Source organism: Seriola dumerili, unplaced genomic scaffold (genome assembly GCF_002260705.1).
Source record: "Seriola dumerili isolate Sdu_G_001 unplaced genomic scaffold, Sdu_1.0 BDQW01000025.1, whole genome shotgun sequence".
Lineage (NCBI taxonomy): Eukaryota > Metazoa > Chordata > Actinopteri > Carangiformes > Carangidae > Seriola > Seriola dumerili.
The window spans coordinates 7985618-8003185 of record NW_019174280.1 but is presented as its reverse complement, the minus strand read 5'-3'; the positions used below and the strand labels follow the sequence as shown (position 1 = coordinate 8003185).

Here is a 17568-nt window from a genome sequence, read left to right as displayed (position 1 = left end):
AAACAAAACAAACTTTTCCTTTAGGCAAATCTTATCAAAATGGGGTTCCATGGCTCTAATGTGTGCTTATTTGACATCGTTAGACATGAAAAAGTCCTGAGCCTCCGGGTTAGTGGTCCGCAGGAGGTGCTTTATAGTGGACAAATGATTGACAGCCCCTTGGTGACATCACTGTACGACAAAAAGAGTCGCTGGGGAAGAGAAGGCACCAATCAATTGAACCACTACGCTGTGGCGCAAAGAGGAGAGGTGACGCGCTCCCCGACTCGCAGCAACAAGGTCCAAAGGAGCGACACTTGAGTGCGCTTATCTCTCCAAAAAGCCAGCACGGCTCAACTTTTGTCTCAGCGAGTTGTTCTTGTTTGAAGATGTTCAACCAAGATGCTTTATACTTAGATCGGTCCTGCCTACGCGAGCCCGCTTCCTCATAGACTTAACATATTTTTTTTTTTTTTCTTTCCGTACTGACCAAGACCTAACCCGAACTGCAGCTGGTGAGAATATGTGCGAGAGGCGATCGGCGAAGGGCATGGGCTGTCTTTGGTCCCCCAAGGAGAAGCAGCGTGGATTAAACACGAATTAATGTGGAATTTATCGGAGCCCAAAGGTGGAACGACGACCGGACACAGCGCTTCCTCGTCAGGTAAAACAAGGCTGATTGGTTTTTGTTAAACTGTTCCAATATTCCCTAGAAAACGAAATCTTAATAATGTCAGCAGGTATGAAATAACTTCCTTCACGAGGAAACTTTTACATTGCAGCTGCAAATCGTCTGTTACTCACTATATTGGCTTATAGGGTGTGTGCGTAAAAGTTAAAGCGTTCCCATTTTGAACGTCGGGGAAAACACAGTGAAAAGGAAAATACAGTTAAAAAAAAAAAAAAAAAGTTGTTTCGTTGGGAGGTTGTGCTTCTCAAATGATACTGATGTTTTTGATGCTTTTGATGTTCCTGTCCCGGGCTACATCTGGCCCTGGTACGCACGTCAGATCTAACACCTGCGAGCCTCTTGAAGTAACTCTATCCCTTATGATTATACATGACCGTCAAAGCCTCTGCAAATAGAGGCTTGTAGCACCGTCTGACTGCCTCTCCTGCTGCTGTGTATTCTAACTTTTTCCTCACTACATTCTTTCATGTTTCTTCTGTGATCTTTCGGGTTATGCAGACTTGATTCTTCTTTCCCTTCATATCATTTCACTAAACATGATTTCTTATCTTTTCTAACTGGAGACTTTTTGTCTGCAGTCTCCCCCGCAACTTTCTTTGATTTGTCTTTCTCGTGTCATTCCCCCTTTTTTGTTCGTCTCTTTCACAACTTCCTCACCTTGAAATTTTCGCGTTTCTGTTCATGTTAAGATCAATCCTCTGTTTCAGTTAGACGCGCTATATTGCCGGCGGGCTTGCTATTCACAGCCCCTTTTTTGTTGTACTTCAAAGTGAAGAGGTGTCTTCCCTTTTTAACCTGCTCTCCTTCAATCATTCCTACTGTATGGAGGGATCACACACAGTTTGGGGAATGCTGCAGTGAAGCCCCTGCTGTGTCTACCTCATGTCAATACCTCAGCGCCAGTGTATTGACAGAAACCAACTTTCTCCACAGGGACTGACTGATCATGGTCGCCGTGGTCCGCTCTCTCATGGTACTGCTGCTCGCTCAGGTGTTGCTGGAAGGTGCTACGGGACTTATCCCCGAGGTCGGCCGGAGGAAATACAGCGAATCTGGGAAGCAGACGCCGGAGCAGTCGGAGAGCTTCCTCAACGAGTTTGAGCTTCGGCTTCTCAATATGTTTGGACTGAGGCGCAGACCGACCCCGAGCAAGCAAGCCGTGGTGCCGCAGTACATGGTGGACCTTTACCGCATGCACTCAGCAAACGGAGACCACAGCACTAAACGACCCAAGAGCATGGGGAAACACGCAGATAGAGCCGCCAGCAAGGCCAACACGATTAGAAGCTTTCACCATGAAGGTATGTATTAGTGACATACCTTTACCTGTCAGCCGGAGAGCTCATCGGCTCTCTCAGACAACCCAAACCTATATTTAAACATGACTCAGTGCCTCAAGACTGAACTTCAGAGTCTTCACTGTTTTATGGAGGGTTAGTCATTTACAGGTGACACGCGTCCAAGTTATTTGTAACTCTTAAATAACTTTGGGATAGCTTGAAAATCACTGACACGATTTACAAACAAGCATCTCATGCACGATTAAATTAACTCTAGTATATGTTGTGATGCAACCTTTAACCAAACATTGCCCTGGCGGAGCTGTCACAGGCTTCAGAGACATCAAGGGGCGGTGGTATCCCTGGGGTAATTTGTTTCTTAATAATTGATGGTGTTTGCGTGGGCTCTGAAAACAGTTTTTCCAGACACGCACCACAGGAGCAGGATAAAGGGCGGTGTGCCTTTGCGCAGGTGATAGTCATCACCCCGTTACTTCAATAACACACGACATGACATTATACTAACACGCATTATGACAAAGTCATCGTGTCAGACTGAATTCTGAGTCATTTTTAACAGGACTGAAATTAGTCCTTGGTGAAGGGGGGAGGAGGGGTTGCGCGTCTTACTCTTTCCAAATCACCCCTCTCTCCGCGCTGTGCGCCATTACGCACGTTCCAATAACACCATAATTGCTCACTTAGTTTATATGCTGGATACCCACTGATTGTTGAATTCAGTGTTTCAGTTCAATTGCAAATTTTAGTTCCAAGGCAACATATGCTGCTCAGATGACTAACGGCCACACACCAGAGGATTATAGGGCTGGGGAAAGTGCATTAATTCACCAGTCATACAGTATGTGTTTATACAATGTTATTGATGAGGTGGGTTATTCTAAACTGTTTTAAATAATCTAACAGGTGAAAATTAAACATAGCTAGCACTTTATTTAATTATTAAGTTTAACTGCCAAACAGCAGAGAGGCGCAGCTGTTCATGATATTAAAATAATTTATGTATAATAAAAAAAAAGATGGAACTTTTACTGTCAAACATATACCAACTGTATCAACCATTCAATTTCCTATGGCCTATGTTCCAGTTTTTACAACATACAAGTTACTGAGTCCATAGGAGCTCTACACAAAGTTCTTATACAGAGTCCTAAGTGTTTGAGTGGGGAAGTTTCCATCAGGGGTGAGTCAGAGGGGTGGCTGAGTGGTTGCTTGGGTGCTCTCCAGAGGCCTAGTGCAATGACACCCAGTGGCTACACTGACACACTACAAACAAGCCTGGCCCGGGCCAGTGAGGCTGAGTGACTGCTCCCTGCCCACTACTGGAAACCTCTGCACCCGGCCAGCACACACCTTTACACCACTGGCTATTACAAATGTGTTCTGACTGTGTTTACATGCGCTCCCTGGCTCTTTCATCCTATGCTAACAGAGCTGCAGAGGTTGTTAGTCTTCCCACGTCAACAGACATGCAATTGATGTCTGCTCCATATAATAAGCATGTATCTACAGATGTAAGTGCAGCACATCAAAGCCAACAGCCCTAATCATTCATCACATATGCCTGCTGATATTAATTTCACTCGGATAATTAGTTTCACTGCTATCAGTTTTCAGAAATGACTATTTTCCATGCCAAATAGAACATTTCCACTATTACACAGGAAGTGGCTGCCAGAGACAGGTCCGTGATGAATGACCCAACATTAGCCTTTATCTTTTGTTTTGGCATGCAGCGCTAAGAGAAATTAGGAATGTTGATACACTCATATCTGTGGTTCACACGTTTTTGACAAGCCTCAACTTGTTCACGCAGCCGCTCTTCCAAGGAGAGAGATAGGGAGAGAGTGAGAACGCTGTTGTAGAAAGAAACAGAGAAAGAGTGACAGAGAAGGAGACAGAATGAAAAGAGGATTTGGGACTAAGAGAACAGAGGGAGAAGGGGATTTGGGAGCTGAGGAAGGAAAGAAAGAGGGGGATTGGGGACAGACGAGAGGGAACGAGAGACAGGGGGCTTTCCCACACCAAATGAGGAGTGATAGGCCTAATTGAGGTCTTTGTGCCTCTGGAGGGAGGTTTAGGATGAGATGCTGGAATTTCCTAAATGCCTCCTTTGAAAAAGCACTGAGTTCAAAGTTTGTGTTTATTTTACCACACCAAAAAGATTTTAAAAAGTGTGTCTATACATCATCTATGATCTTCATAAAGTAACAGTTCAAAGTGGGGCTGCATTAAAGAAGATTACAGCCTTTACTTGCTTTGCACTATAGAGGGGAATACCAATGAATGAACTCAAGTATGTATACTTATACAGTATATATAGCCTACATATACTCTTGATGACTTAATAGTTTTAAAATAAAATAGTTTCAATTGTTTAAGCTGTTTATATAAAACATTGTATACGCACCTTCCTCTGTACGGTCTAAACATTTTATCCAGAACCTTCATATTAACAGTATCCTGTCTTCTCCTGGTATCAGCTTTTTAACAGTACAATATTTACCAGTGACATTTCTGAGCTGGTCAGTTCTGTAAAGGTTAATGCAACAGTTGGCATTTATGCTATTGTTTATCTAATCAATTGTAAACTGATTTCCATATTACTCTTTTCCATATTGATCTTTGATCTTACTTCAATATATGATATACCTTTTTTTTTTTTTTCCATGTGCACTGATAGTGGGAATCGTATACAGCAGCTGATTTACATCGGGCTAATGTGACATTTTAAGTCAGGCTTACGAGCTTGTTTGATCTTATCAATAGATGGAAGCGTGCTGCTTTCATCTTCTGACATTTAACTAGGTAAATTCATGAGCATGACACTAAAGACGTTATAACATTGCGATGAGAATTTGCCTGCTATTACACTGAGTCATACATGCAAAGTGTTGATGTATGTGTTATGCCTGTATGATAATGGCCCACACCCACTCACTATAACCACGTGGCAGCTTGGCTGGCTACATAGAACGAAGGCTGCAAGTTGTGTGTGGGTGTATGTGTGTGTGTGTGTGTGTGTGTGTGTGTGTGTGTGTGTGTGTGTGTGTGTGTGTGTGTATGTGTGTGTGTGTGAGAGGGAGCAAAAGAAACCATGTGAGAAACCATCCTTTCATACTTTCCAATCTTTCCCTGCTCAAAGTGGATCCATGAAGCCAACTAGGCTCTAATCATAGATGTTGTTTCTCATTCTTGTACCATGCATAAATTCTGTTTCATCTCTGGCATGCATTTCATACCCCTCTCATCTTACACTATGTTTGTCTCTCCTCTGTCTTTTGTAGAGTCTATGGAGGCCCTGGCCAGCCTGAAAGGCAAAACGACCCAGCAGTTCTATTTCAACCTCACTTCTATCCCTGATGAGGAGCTCATCACCTCTGCAGAGCTACGTATCTACAGGGATCAGGTCATGGGAGCTGCAACCCCTAACAACAGCTCCAGAAACAGCAGCACTAGTGATAGTGGTCCTGCTGGGGGTTTCCATCGTATCAACATTTATGAGATATTCGGAGTTCCGGCCACTCATGGCGGGGAACCTCTGGCACGTCTGCTGGACACTCGGCTAGTGCAGGACTCTTTAAGCCGCTGGGAAAGCTTTGACGTCAGCCCAGCTGTATCTCAGTGGACCTCCGGCAAAGGCCACAACCATGGCTTCATGGTGGAGGTACTTCACCCAGAGGAAGGGGAGATTGATGGGGAGCATGCCCAGAAACGTAGTAGGCATGTCAGGGTGAGCCGGTCCCTGCACCAGGATCAGGACTCATGGCCTCAGGCCCGGCCCTTGTTGGTGACGTATGGCCACGACGGCCGCGGGGACTCAGTACTCCACACACGAGAAAAACGTCAGGCAGCACTCCGCAAACAACGCAGAAAGCAACAGCACAAGGCAAGCTGCAAGAGGCATGCCCTGTATGTGGACTTCAGTGATGTGGGGTGGAACGAGTGGATAGTGGCACCCCCTGGTTACCACGCCTTTTATTGCCATGGGGAATGTCCGTTCCCCCTTGCAGACCACCTCAATTCTACCAATCATGCCATTGTGCAGACGCTGGTCAACTCAGTCAACTCAAACATCCCCAGAGCCTGTTGTGTGCCCACTGACCTCAGCCCCATCTCCCTGCTCTACTTGGATGAATATGAGAAGGTCATCCTGAAAAACTACCAGGACATGGTGGTGGAGGGATGTGGCTGCCGGTGAGCAACTGACAGTGGTATGGATAGAAAGAGAGAGTGGGCAAGAAAGACTGAAAGAGGCATCAGAGGTTATTATGGACACCCGGTTTCCCAATGAAGACGTTTATTTATATGAAAGAAAAGACAAACAGAGCTATTGTGGAAGAAGAAAAACTATATATGAATATATTTATGTCTACGTAAAGTTGGGAAAAATAAATATTTTAATCAGAGGAATATTCCTTTACTGGTTTTGAAAATGTATTTCTGATGTACATTTCGAAATGGGTGCAATACCACATGAAGTATAATGCTCAGATTTTTATTTTGTATTTATTTCTATTATAACCACTTTATTTGTAAATAAATAATGTGTATTTATCGTGAAAAAACATGGTCACTCCAGTTTTCAAACTGCAGATCAGCTACAGTGAACCAGCCACTGTTGATGTATCTGTGTCAAGGGCCAACATGCGTGCCTGACATGAATAACAAAGTTTCAAATTCTGACAGAAATTAGCTGCAAAAATATCACACACGACAAGAAACCCACACTACACTGATTGCAAACCAAGCATTGGACTCTTTTGGTAAATGTAATTGGAAACCAACAACAATACAAGTGTAGAGAGGAAAGTGACAGGGCCAGGTCAGGGTGCCACTGGTGTAATGAACTGTAGTAGGGTGTAGGGTCATGGGATGGGAGTGACAAGTTACAACCCCACAAATGTGATAGACTCCCATGGGAGGATTAGGAAAACATCAGAGCATGTTTTCATGCATTACATGTCACTGCAAAGATCCATGGGAAGGCACTTCTAAAAGCTAGTTTGTTTTTTCTGTTCCTAACCAATATAACAGATGAAAAAAAGTGAATATGCAGCACCTCAAAGGAAGGTCTGACAGGGCACAAGGTTTATTTATCGTGAGATTTGGGAGTGAAAGATTGCAAAGTATGGCAGACAGACAACAGACTCTCAGCAAGAACAGAGCCTACTGGCACTTTAATTATTAAACGCAAACAAACACACACCTGCACCTGTCCACATACTGCACATGCTCAGACAGATTCTGCCCCACTTCAGAGTTTGGCTGCCTTCCTTTGTCATCTCTGATTCATAAGGCTCTGATGTGTTTCGGCACTGAAGGAAAAAAAAATCAAGGAATGCTTCACAAAACGACTCAGCAGCAGCAGCAGCAGCAGCAACAGCAGCAGCAGCAACAGCAGCAGCAGACAATGAACTGCAACAGAAACACTACCATACACCGACACCAAAAGCAGCTAAAGAGTCATGTTTTATTCACTAAGACAGTGGGTATGGCTGGCTGGCAAAACAAAACATATCATATGTTATAGTGAGACAGCTTGAAGTATGAACACCTGAGTCAATATCTTTATTCTCTGATGTTTTCGGTGGAAACAATGTAATACGTAGACTAAACTGAATAGGCTAAAACTGCTCCAGAAAGACACAGATGAAAATTTATAGTGTAGCCACAATAGCAGATCAGATAATGAGAGGGAGAAGAGAAACAGAGAGGCAGAGTTCTGCGGAGTTTGACTGACTGCATTTTCTGCTGTGTTTGCATTAGAAAGGACTTGGAGGGATCACAAGGCAGCTCAAAATGCTCTAAATAGAATGTTTTTTATATGAGCGCACATTGGGACCATGGAATGTTGGTTTTCAATCTCAGACACATGCATACGCTTGCATGGAAAACCAACGTGCTTGTTTTTTCAATCATCTATTCAAGGGTTTCCTGGTGGGCTTTTTCTCTTCAAAAACAAATGTGCATTGAACAAAGATACGCTTGTTACTTATATAGGAAATGTAAATCAAAACATTTAGAAGGAGCCATGAGACTTTATTCACAGGCAGTAAAAACACTGAAATGTCACATTTTTTTCATGGGCCTCAGATCATGTCTGTTTACCCATTCTTATCCTCCAAGGGTGTACAGCACCCGTTTATTCTAGATGATGCAACGATCCAATTATTTTATACCCTTCCAAAATGCACACGCGCGTGCACACACACGTGCACACACGTGCACACACACACAAACATACACACACACACACACAGACATACACACACGCATATGCACCTCCTCCTCTCCCACCACAGTTCAGTTTCAATCTTCTGCATGTGTTATTTTATTCTACCTTGCATCTCCACCCCCCTTGGTCCCATCTGGTGTCCATTTCTCCTCTGTGGATCACACCATACCACAGCCCCGCACATGGGCTGCACATACCTCTGTCAGTAGCAGCACCATTTTAATGAACTTCAGGAGGAAGTCACTTCACTGGCACACTTAATGAACATTTGATAAAAATCAACAATAAAAAAACTTAACTCCAAAAAGTCTGCCAAAAGTTTCAGGAGTAACGTCAGGAGTGGAATGGGGGAAAATTTTGTGTTAAAAAAGTGTGAGATTTAGTGGTTTGCCTTTATAGTTCCAGTCCATAAACCTTTCATTGAGTTGGGTGGAAATACTGCTTCCAGTGAGGGTGACACATGGGTAGCACTCCTGAAACTCCCCTCCTGTACCCCATCCCAGCTGAACTGGGTTCCATTTGTACTGTGAGTTGGCCACAGTTCCTCCGACTTCTGGGGCTTCTTATTTTAGAGCCACGTTATTATCAGACAGCTCCTCTGGGAGCACTCCTAAACTTCTCACTAAGAACAGGGGTCAGGGGTCAAAGTAATAAGGACCTATTATCTACACCATTACTGACTGACTTCCAGGCTCATCACGTCATCACAGACTAGTAGCTTCAAGTGTGGTCAGCCACTGGTTGGGACTGAGAACATGCGTTTGCGTTTCAGAATCCGTTATGTTTAACCTACATGTGCACAACTTGGATTGTAACACAACTTATTTCATAGCATGAAAGAATTGATGATGAGCTAAAAATTTAGTCTGTGTGTATGACTGTATACTCCATGATTTAGTTATAAAAGCACAACTGTGAGATATGTGTTCTTGGCAAGATTCTCTTCACCTGCTACACAGACCTCTGCAAAGTCACTCTCTGAAAACAGATTTCCCCCTTCCTTCTCCATGAACATCTGGTAAATCAGTTAAAGGTGTCCTTTGCTGTCTTTGTTTACGCACAAACACACAACAGAGCAGCCGCACAACTGATGAGCATAACACTGGAAGCTGGGACCTACTAGCGTGGCAAGTCGCATTCATTTTGTTTGGTGCGCAGTAAACCACACCAAAACTATCTGCAGCTCGAAACAACCCAAATCATAAGGGTTATAAAATCAGATTTCCAGATTTCTGGCTGGCCCAGAATTGGAAAGTATGTGGCATGCCGTGTATCTTTGATGAAACAGAGGACTCAGTCGCTATGGGAGATCTCAACTGGCTGTGTGCCAAGGTGAGACACGAAAATGTAGAGAAGTGAAGAGAGACAGCAGCCACTTTAGAGTCTTTTCTAACTTCGGATCTTTTCTCCTTCATGTGCTGCACACGCTAATTTTAGAGGTGGTGCACATGGTGTTTTTTCTGTATTCCGAGAACAGCCAGTGAGATGACGTCCAGCATAGCTAAGACTGTGGCATCTGTGCTGCAGCTCTGAACACATCAAACAGACGGGCGTCCACAGATTCAGGAGCAGAGCAAATATGGAAATTACTTTTCCAGAATGACTGTAAAGATAATAGTATTTTACATGTATACAATGTTAGCTTTACATTCTTCCACATGCGTATGTCTGCAAGTAAAAGCACATATGAATTCAAGCATACCTGTGAGCACATGTGCACAAATGCACTAGTTTTGACTTCTTGAATGAAGATACATTCATATTATAAAAGGCATGTAGGAAATGACAGCAACATTGCTAAAAACTATCACTAACTTGCTCCTGAAATATGTTCTGTTACTACCATTACTGTAAGAACTAATCATCCGTGCAATCACAGTGGAGTTGGCTTGGAGTGACATGCTGAAATCATTACCTCTGGCTGAGGCTCAATGGAAGAGACCATTATATAGCCTTGTATTCACAGCAGAGTAGTCTTGCTGTTAAGCTATAGAACAGAGTTAAAAGGTTGTCTGCCATTATTATACTCTCTTGAACAAGGCAATGAAACCTTAGAGGATGGGCAAGAACTTAAGCCAAACACTTTTTATCGATGGACGGTGGGGGGCAGCAGCAGGGGAAACGACCTCGTAACATCAGAGCTGCTCATGTCTCATAGAAGGACTCACACATTTCTCGTGATATCTGGACAGTGTGCAGTTCTCTCCTGATCCTGTTCTCACTCACTGTTTTGATTAATTATAAAATAATATGAAATAGAAAGAGAGACAATACTGGAGGAGTTAGGTAAAGTTTTTGCTAAGACAATTAATTTTCTTTTTCCTTTTATTTTTTAACTGTGATTCTGTGATCAAATTGGAATGGCCTTCAGGATGTGTACCTCGCACTTCATGGACTAACACATTTCCACAGAGGATACAGGAAGGAGTTCCATGTGGACCACATATGGGCTTCTAAAACAGGCTAGAGGATGAATTTGCCTCTAGACACTGATCTAAGGTCAGTGTCATGTTTACTCCTCTGATGGTTACAGTTAGGTTTGGGGGGAGGGGTGAACCGGACTGATCCTGGAACCTTGCCGAAGGGCGTCTCCTACACCCTGAGCTTGAAAGGGGCTGTGTGGTTACGTTCCATCTTTGTAGCAGGAAGTAAAGAGATCAATCAAAGGGAGCTACATGACATCCCCCAGCATGCCTGTTAAATAAATGTCAATCTCCGACACAGTAAATCTCGTGCATTACCAAGCATACAACTTCAAATCAGCGTTCTCATTCAGACCTGGCAAAAGCTCATAATACAGTGAATAATGTCAAGTAGCTACAATATAAAACAGAACACACTCACCCCTCTCTCTCTCAGACATTTACACACATAACAATATCTCTACTTTTTCTATATCTAAATATATATCTACAATACATGTAGTGAATGGCCTAGATCTTGATCACTCTTCTTTATCACCTATGATAGAAAAAAATGCATATTTGACTTAAAATTGATTATAACTGTCTATATTATTTACTTAACTAAATATTTCACTTCTTACTTTTGAACATTCACGTTTTTTGTAACGTTAGTACAAAGTAAAACAAAGTTTATGCTAGTATGAACTTTTAGCCAGTAGATGGCAACAACCTATCTCCAACACTGTCTGGGTGATACCACAAAGTCTCCTCTCTCCCCCTCTGTCTGCCTGGCAGCAATGGCGATAAGAAAGGTAATGTAAGTCTGACTCTATGATCATCGTACTCGTCTCCAGGGTTCAGGATTACAGACTTCTAACACTGATTTCATTGACACAAGTTGCAAAGTGTCGATATGGCACCTTGAGGTGCTCCAGGCCTGGAACCCAGTCAACCAAGCATCAGTTGATCCCCAGATATGAAAGGAGACCTGTTATGGAGTTGGGGGCCTCACTTGGTGGTCTATGAGAACAAGCTGGTGCTGAACCTTTTGTACTTAGAGCAGATTACCAGGAGGCTGCTTCCAGATGCAGTGCACCAGAAGAAACAGGCTCTCCTTCTCTGGGTGGTATGGGACAAATCCATTCCCCACACTTTTCTCATTAGCGTAATAAGCTTTGTATAAACCACTGGACTGCCATTGTCAAGGACACACACACCATCTCCTCCATCCATCTATCCATCCATCCATCTATACAGTACATCTGTCACACATCTCTGTGCTGGAGAAATTCAGGTTGGAAAATGTTGAAATCCAAGGCTATTTGAACATTGTCCAACCTGTATACATACGATATCTAGCCATTGTGTGTGTTGTTGTAGTCATATTGCTGTTTAATATAATGTGCTGTGTATGAATTATATAAAGTATACAAAATGTATAAAAAATATACATTCTCAGATAAAACCTACGGATCAGTTGCAGTATGCACAAATTTCAGCTCTGTACACCAAATAGAGCAGAAATGACAAAAAACCTTCAATATTATTATATGATATCATCTATTGCTTTTGTAACACTATTTGTGTGGTGGTATGTGGGAAAATAATTTTCCATGTGCAGTATTCATTTTCAAAGGAGGCTTCATCAACCTGATTGCAGAGGGAGATGACAGAAGCCTGTTTATGTAAAGAAGAGGTCCACAACCTGAGGGCCCCAGCCAGCTCTGCTACGAGGTGTAACTCATACTCCTTCACCCCGCTCTCCCACAGCCTGTCAGTAGCATGGCAAAGTCTGCCTCACCAGGCTTCCTGTGACTCACTTCCTGTCCCGGCCCTGCACCTGCAGTCCCCTGGGTGATGTCATGGCAGGTTTTCCTTTTGGAGTCGCACTACTGAGCACACTCCCCATCTGGCATAATGCGCGTATGCATGCATGTGTGTTTATGTGTGTACATCCATCAGCATGCCTGGCTCAGACATCAGTCAGCGGACCTGCAGTGAATGTGGCCCTTCATAGCTTTAGTGATGACCTCTTCTGTGAGGCAAAGGCTGCGCAGAGTAGAAAGGCACATCAAACAGACAGGGGAGAAAGAGGACAGTGGTAGATGGAACATGGATTCATTCCAAAAACTGGATCATTGTGATTTTTTCTCCTTTGCTTCCTTCTTCTCTAAGACAAAAATATGTCCTTTTGTTGCCTCCTTGTGTCTGTGCATTCAATTACTTTTAAGAATCCTTCTGTGAATCCTTACTGAGCTTCACGTAATGAAAACTTGACCTTTATGAGAAAGGAGTAGTTCTGTTTTCCAGTGAGGAGAAACAACCTCTAGATGTCCTCAATATCTGTAGGAATAATTATAGTAGGCCTTTCTACCATCGGTGACCGCAGTGAAAATGATAGATTGAGGGGAACACACTACTTGGACAGGCCCATGAGTAAATGGAAATATTGTATGAGAATGAGTGCATATTTTTTTCCCTTATCCTGGGCCGTAAGAAGTGATGTTTTTTTAACCAAACCAACCTTTTTTTTCTCTTTTCTCCCTCAGATTGAACGAGTATGTACGTGAATGGGCAGGAAATGCCTTACAGGTCCTGTCAGCAGAGGAGAAACCCGTTAGAGGTCAAGGGTCGCAAGAGGAAGGCAGCAGTCATATATCAATATTCATTTCCTTTTCTGGTACATTCACAGACCTTTTGCTAGTTTCACTCCTTTATAGAGTGTGTTATGGATCATTAGTTCTTGCTAGCTGCCTGTTGACAACATTAGCTGCTCTAATGGTCGTCTGTGGGAAACTCAGCGCTGTGTCCTCCTTTTTGGTGTGTGCGTCACATCCATCTGGCTCTGATGCTGATAGATGGTACAGACCAGAAAGAAGCCAGCGCAGGAAGTTTCATGCCCAATCTGGTTTTCTTTGACATCCACATAATTTCCTCATGACTGGACTCATCTAAACTGTACCCACTGCCTGTTTAGGACAATGCAGTCTTGGTAAAAGTTCAGTTATGATGCACTGTTATTAAATATCCACAGTTGTGACTGTGGAAATTGATTAAGTATACTCAGAAACGTCCTTTCCTCATTAGAATGGGCAGCATTTAGAGAGCCACAATTTACCAACATTCAGGGGTTGACATTGGACTGAATCTCTGTACTGTCACTGTGCAAGCAGCGGGCGTTCTGTTGACTGGGACATAAAATAGTGCTGTTGGGTTTTGGGTTTCCAGAGTGGGATCAGGGCTGCAGTATATTGAGTCCATGTGGGGAGTGCGTTTTTAATCTGAGCCTTACCCACAGTCCTTCCTGTTTCTAATTTGGCGCTGCAGCGGTTTTGTCCCGAGGCCAAGAGCCTCTCTTCCATAGAGTGTCTATTTCCTCTGAAGTGAATAGTAGCAGGTGTGCTGGCCCAAGATCCCTTGGAGAAGTCTGCTTATGAATGGCCCACATCTCACTCTTTCTCACCTGTCTTTGTTTTCTTTTTTCTTCCTTTCATTCTTATTTTTTATTCTGGCTTGCATTCTTTCTGTCTTTTTCACATACTTTCTTTCTTTATTTGCTGTTATGTCTTCACCACTTTGTGGTCACTCCTTTGTCTCCCTCATCTCTTCTGCTTTTCTTTCATTCATTCCCTTTGCTCTCTTTGCTTCCTTCAAGATCAAGGTGTAGTACTTTGAAAAATAGTCATAAAGCGGCAGCTTATGCTGATGAAAACAATAAAAGACTACCGCAAGAACAAGGGCAGCGCAATCACATATCAACCCGGCCAGACATCCAACATAACAAATCACATAAAACAGTGAAACTGTCAAAACATCCAAATTAGGTTTAGAACTTGTTTATTGGAATTGCCTCTGTTCTGGCAGACGTAATACCGCAAATCCTTTAGCAGTAACAACGATTACTATCTTGAAGAATAAACTTAACTTAAACAATAAACAAATGTACACTCACAGTGCAAATCCCTTAAATAATGAACACAATACAGGAAGAGGAGAACGAAAATGTGTCTGTGTGAGCAAAAGACTTAATCTTCCACATGCTGTCATCAGGCCAGTCTGATAGCCGAGAACTCATCCAATCTGTGAGCAGAGGAGACATGCTGTCATGCTGTTTCAAGGAGGCACTGCGATTGGAATTAACCTATAGTGACCTTCACTTCTCCTCCCCCCCTTCAAGACCAACTCACTCCCTAATGAGTTGGGCTTGAAGGGGTGCAGCCTTTGCTGTAAGGCAAATAAATCCTATCAGGGAAAAGTCATATTCTCACTTATCTCTGGGGGAAACAAGGCAAAAGATATCATGTTGGTTGCCAATGATTTGTGACTTAACACAGGGGTGAAATGCGGCTGCAAAGCCATTAAGGAAATGAGAATCTAACAAAAGGGTTGTTTAACTGGAACACATGAACTCTTAATGATGTTTGTGTTTATTCAATTTTGCTTCCACATCATTTGCCAAAGTAGAATTTGGTGTAAAGGTTATGAGCAAAGCTTGCAGTTACTGTTCCCAGACGTTGTGAGTCTAGTAAGCCTTACACTTCCTAGCATTCTGGATGTATTTTATGTAATGACAATCATAATCTAATTCAAGACGATCTGTACTTCGCGGGTAATGCTTATCTGTAAATTATCAAAATTACAGAAATGTTTAAATTCTTGTAACCATACCAATAATCAACCATACCAATTCAATGTATTCATTTGTCCATTGGATAGGTAGCCTTTGACCCTTTAGTAACAATGGAAGTTCTCCATCCTCTGTTCAGGCCTCATTCCCCCTTCTGCTCTTCTGATTCTCTGCCAAAGTCAACCATGGGCATTTACATTTCCAGCCGTGGTGTTTCCGGCATCTGCACACGCTTGTGTTTACACAGGATGTTCAAACTTGATGCAGATTAAACAAATCCAATTTGGAGGCTGAGTTCAATCACCTCCTTTATTTCAACATTAAGTAGATGAAGCTGGGTCCAGATCACCACTACCATTTCCAAGAGGAATGGGTGGGGGGAACGATCTTTAGACCAAAAAGTCCAGAAAGTATTTTGAGAGTATTTATATGCGGATAGATGTCATCCGCTAGTTCCCACAGGCTTGCATGTGGTTGGATTTGCTCAGTGTGGTGTAGGGTATTTTTTCAAAAATCTCCAGCTCTCCCTGGCAGAGTGTTGTAGGCCTTCTAAGGGCCCATGGGTAGTTTGGCATTGGTTCTGTTCCCACACTTATGGTGTAAACGGAGGCCTGGCTTTGTGCTCACATGCCCAGACCAGGCACACGTAGCACAATTCAGTGTTATGAACTTTCATTTTGCCAGGACTTTTTTCATCTTGCATCAGATAATCACTGATTACTTAAACTCAGGAAACACAGTATAGGTCAGACGCCAATCGTGCCAAGTTCACTTTCTCATATGGGGGAGTAGACAGCTTCCAAGTTTGGCTGAGGGCGGTCTACAGGCTTGCTGGCCCAGTCCTGTGAGCCTGGCTTCAGCTCCAAGGGTTCAGGATTGGGATGAGAAATGCTACAGAATACTGGATGGTCTCTGACCTTTTCACAAGTACAAAAGGACCTTCTTTGTGTCCAGAACAGCAGTCATTTGTTCAACAGGATTTTTAATTGCTGCTCACTCCAAATAAAGCCATGAGTTTGGCTGGTGTTTGTGTCCTCACCTGGGTCCTCTCTCGCATTTGTGAGGGGTTTTGACCTTCCATGGCACCTGTTTGGCTAGCGTCCGGCTGCCCATCTGCTCCTAGCTAATGCAGCCATCCCACTTCTATGGAGCAACTCATTTCAGGATGGCTAGCTGTCCACCTAATTGTATCACATTCTACAGGCTTTGTCCTGGCATTCCCTTGCCAGCTAAAGGTTGCCGAAATCTCATCCGCCACATCAGAGAGGCCCTATTAACCCCTGACCCCTGGTTGGTGTGTGTGGACAAGGTCGCTCCTCACACCCAACGTCGGGCCCATTAACACGTCGCCCCACAGCAGAAAAACTATTTTGACGGGCTGTAATTGGCGCTAAGTGATGGTGGACAAAGGCCCCCTCTGTGCTGCCTGCTGGACTGAGCAGTACTGACCACTCTCAGAGCTTCACGCTTGACATTTCCTTTCTGAGTCCAATGTGAGAAGAGAGGAATTGGGGAAGCCCCTTCCTGCACCACCACCTCCTTCATTTCTCCATCCCTTCAGCCCCTTCTGCTATTTGCCATGGCGCTCCTTTGAAAACGTGAGATAATGAGGTTCTAGTGGGGAGAGCTGGCTGGAGCAGAATTGCATGGTCCAGATCTGTGGAGGCTGATTAATCCAATGGCGGGCCATTCCTTTCAGAGCCAGCCTAATTAGTTTATGTTAGCTGGACAAGGTCAGGGGACGTGTTTGACTGAGGCCTTTTCTTTAAATGCCACAATGGTGTGATGATCTGTGGATGCAGGTGCAGTAATCGGCTGCTTTAATGTTGGTTAGCTGCTTTGGGTTCTATGGTGGAGTTACAAACTGGCAAAGACAATGATGTCTTCTGAGTATATGACATTTTCAAACCAGCCTCCAGCCATCTAGTTGACTTTCCAAGTTCATTAGTCATGAACTCAAATGTTATAATGCTCTAAAAATAACCAGGGAAAAACCCTCAGTATTGTATGTGGGATAGTGGTTAAAAACTGAAAGGATGGCAAGCCAGGACTTCCGAATAACTAAAGACTATGAAGAATAATTTAACTGGTAGTCTTGGCCTGGATTATTGTATTGCTAACCCAGAGTCCACCCAGTGAATTACAAACCACTTAGAATGAGTCATTATGTTAGTATATGGAAGTCCCTCCTCCTTCAATCTTATCACCATTTACCTTGCCTGAATTCTTATTTATGGCAGATGTAAATCCCTTTAATGATTGACTGTAATTCCAAATTCCCCCTTGCTGTGTACAGCTTGTGTCCTTAGCAACACTCCAAGGGAACCCAG

The 17568-nt window shown here is 43.3% G+C and overlaps 1 protein-coding gene across 2 annotated transcripts; it reads left to right on the top strand.

The window, feature by feature from the left end:
• Positions 1–259: 259 nt before the first annotated feature.
• On the top strand, positions 260–6455 carry bmp2 (bone morphogenetic protein 2). Of its 2 annotated transcripts, none has more exons than XM_022768435.1 (3): positions 260–643; positions 1604–1971; positions 5256–6455. In XM_022768435.1, the coding sequence occupies exons 2-3, from the start codon at positions 1617–1619 to the stop codon at positions 6167–6169; spliced, it is 1269 nt and encodes a 422-aa protein (XP_022624156.1). In that variant the 5' UTR covers positions 260–643; positions 1604–1616; the 3' UTR covers positions 6170–6455. The 2 variants fall into 2 exon arrangements, with proteins under 2 accessions (XP_022624156.1, XP_022624164.1); XM_022768443.1 differs by lacking the exon at positions 260–643 and adding an exon at positions 950–976.
• Positions 6456–17568: the final 11113 nt, after the last annotated feature.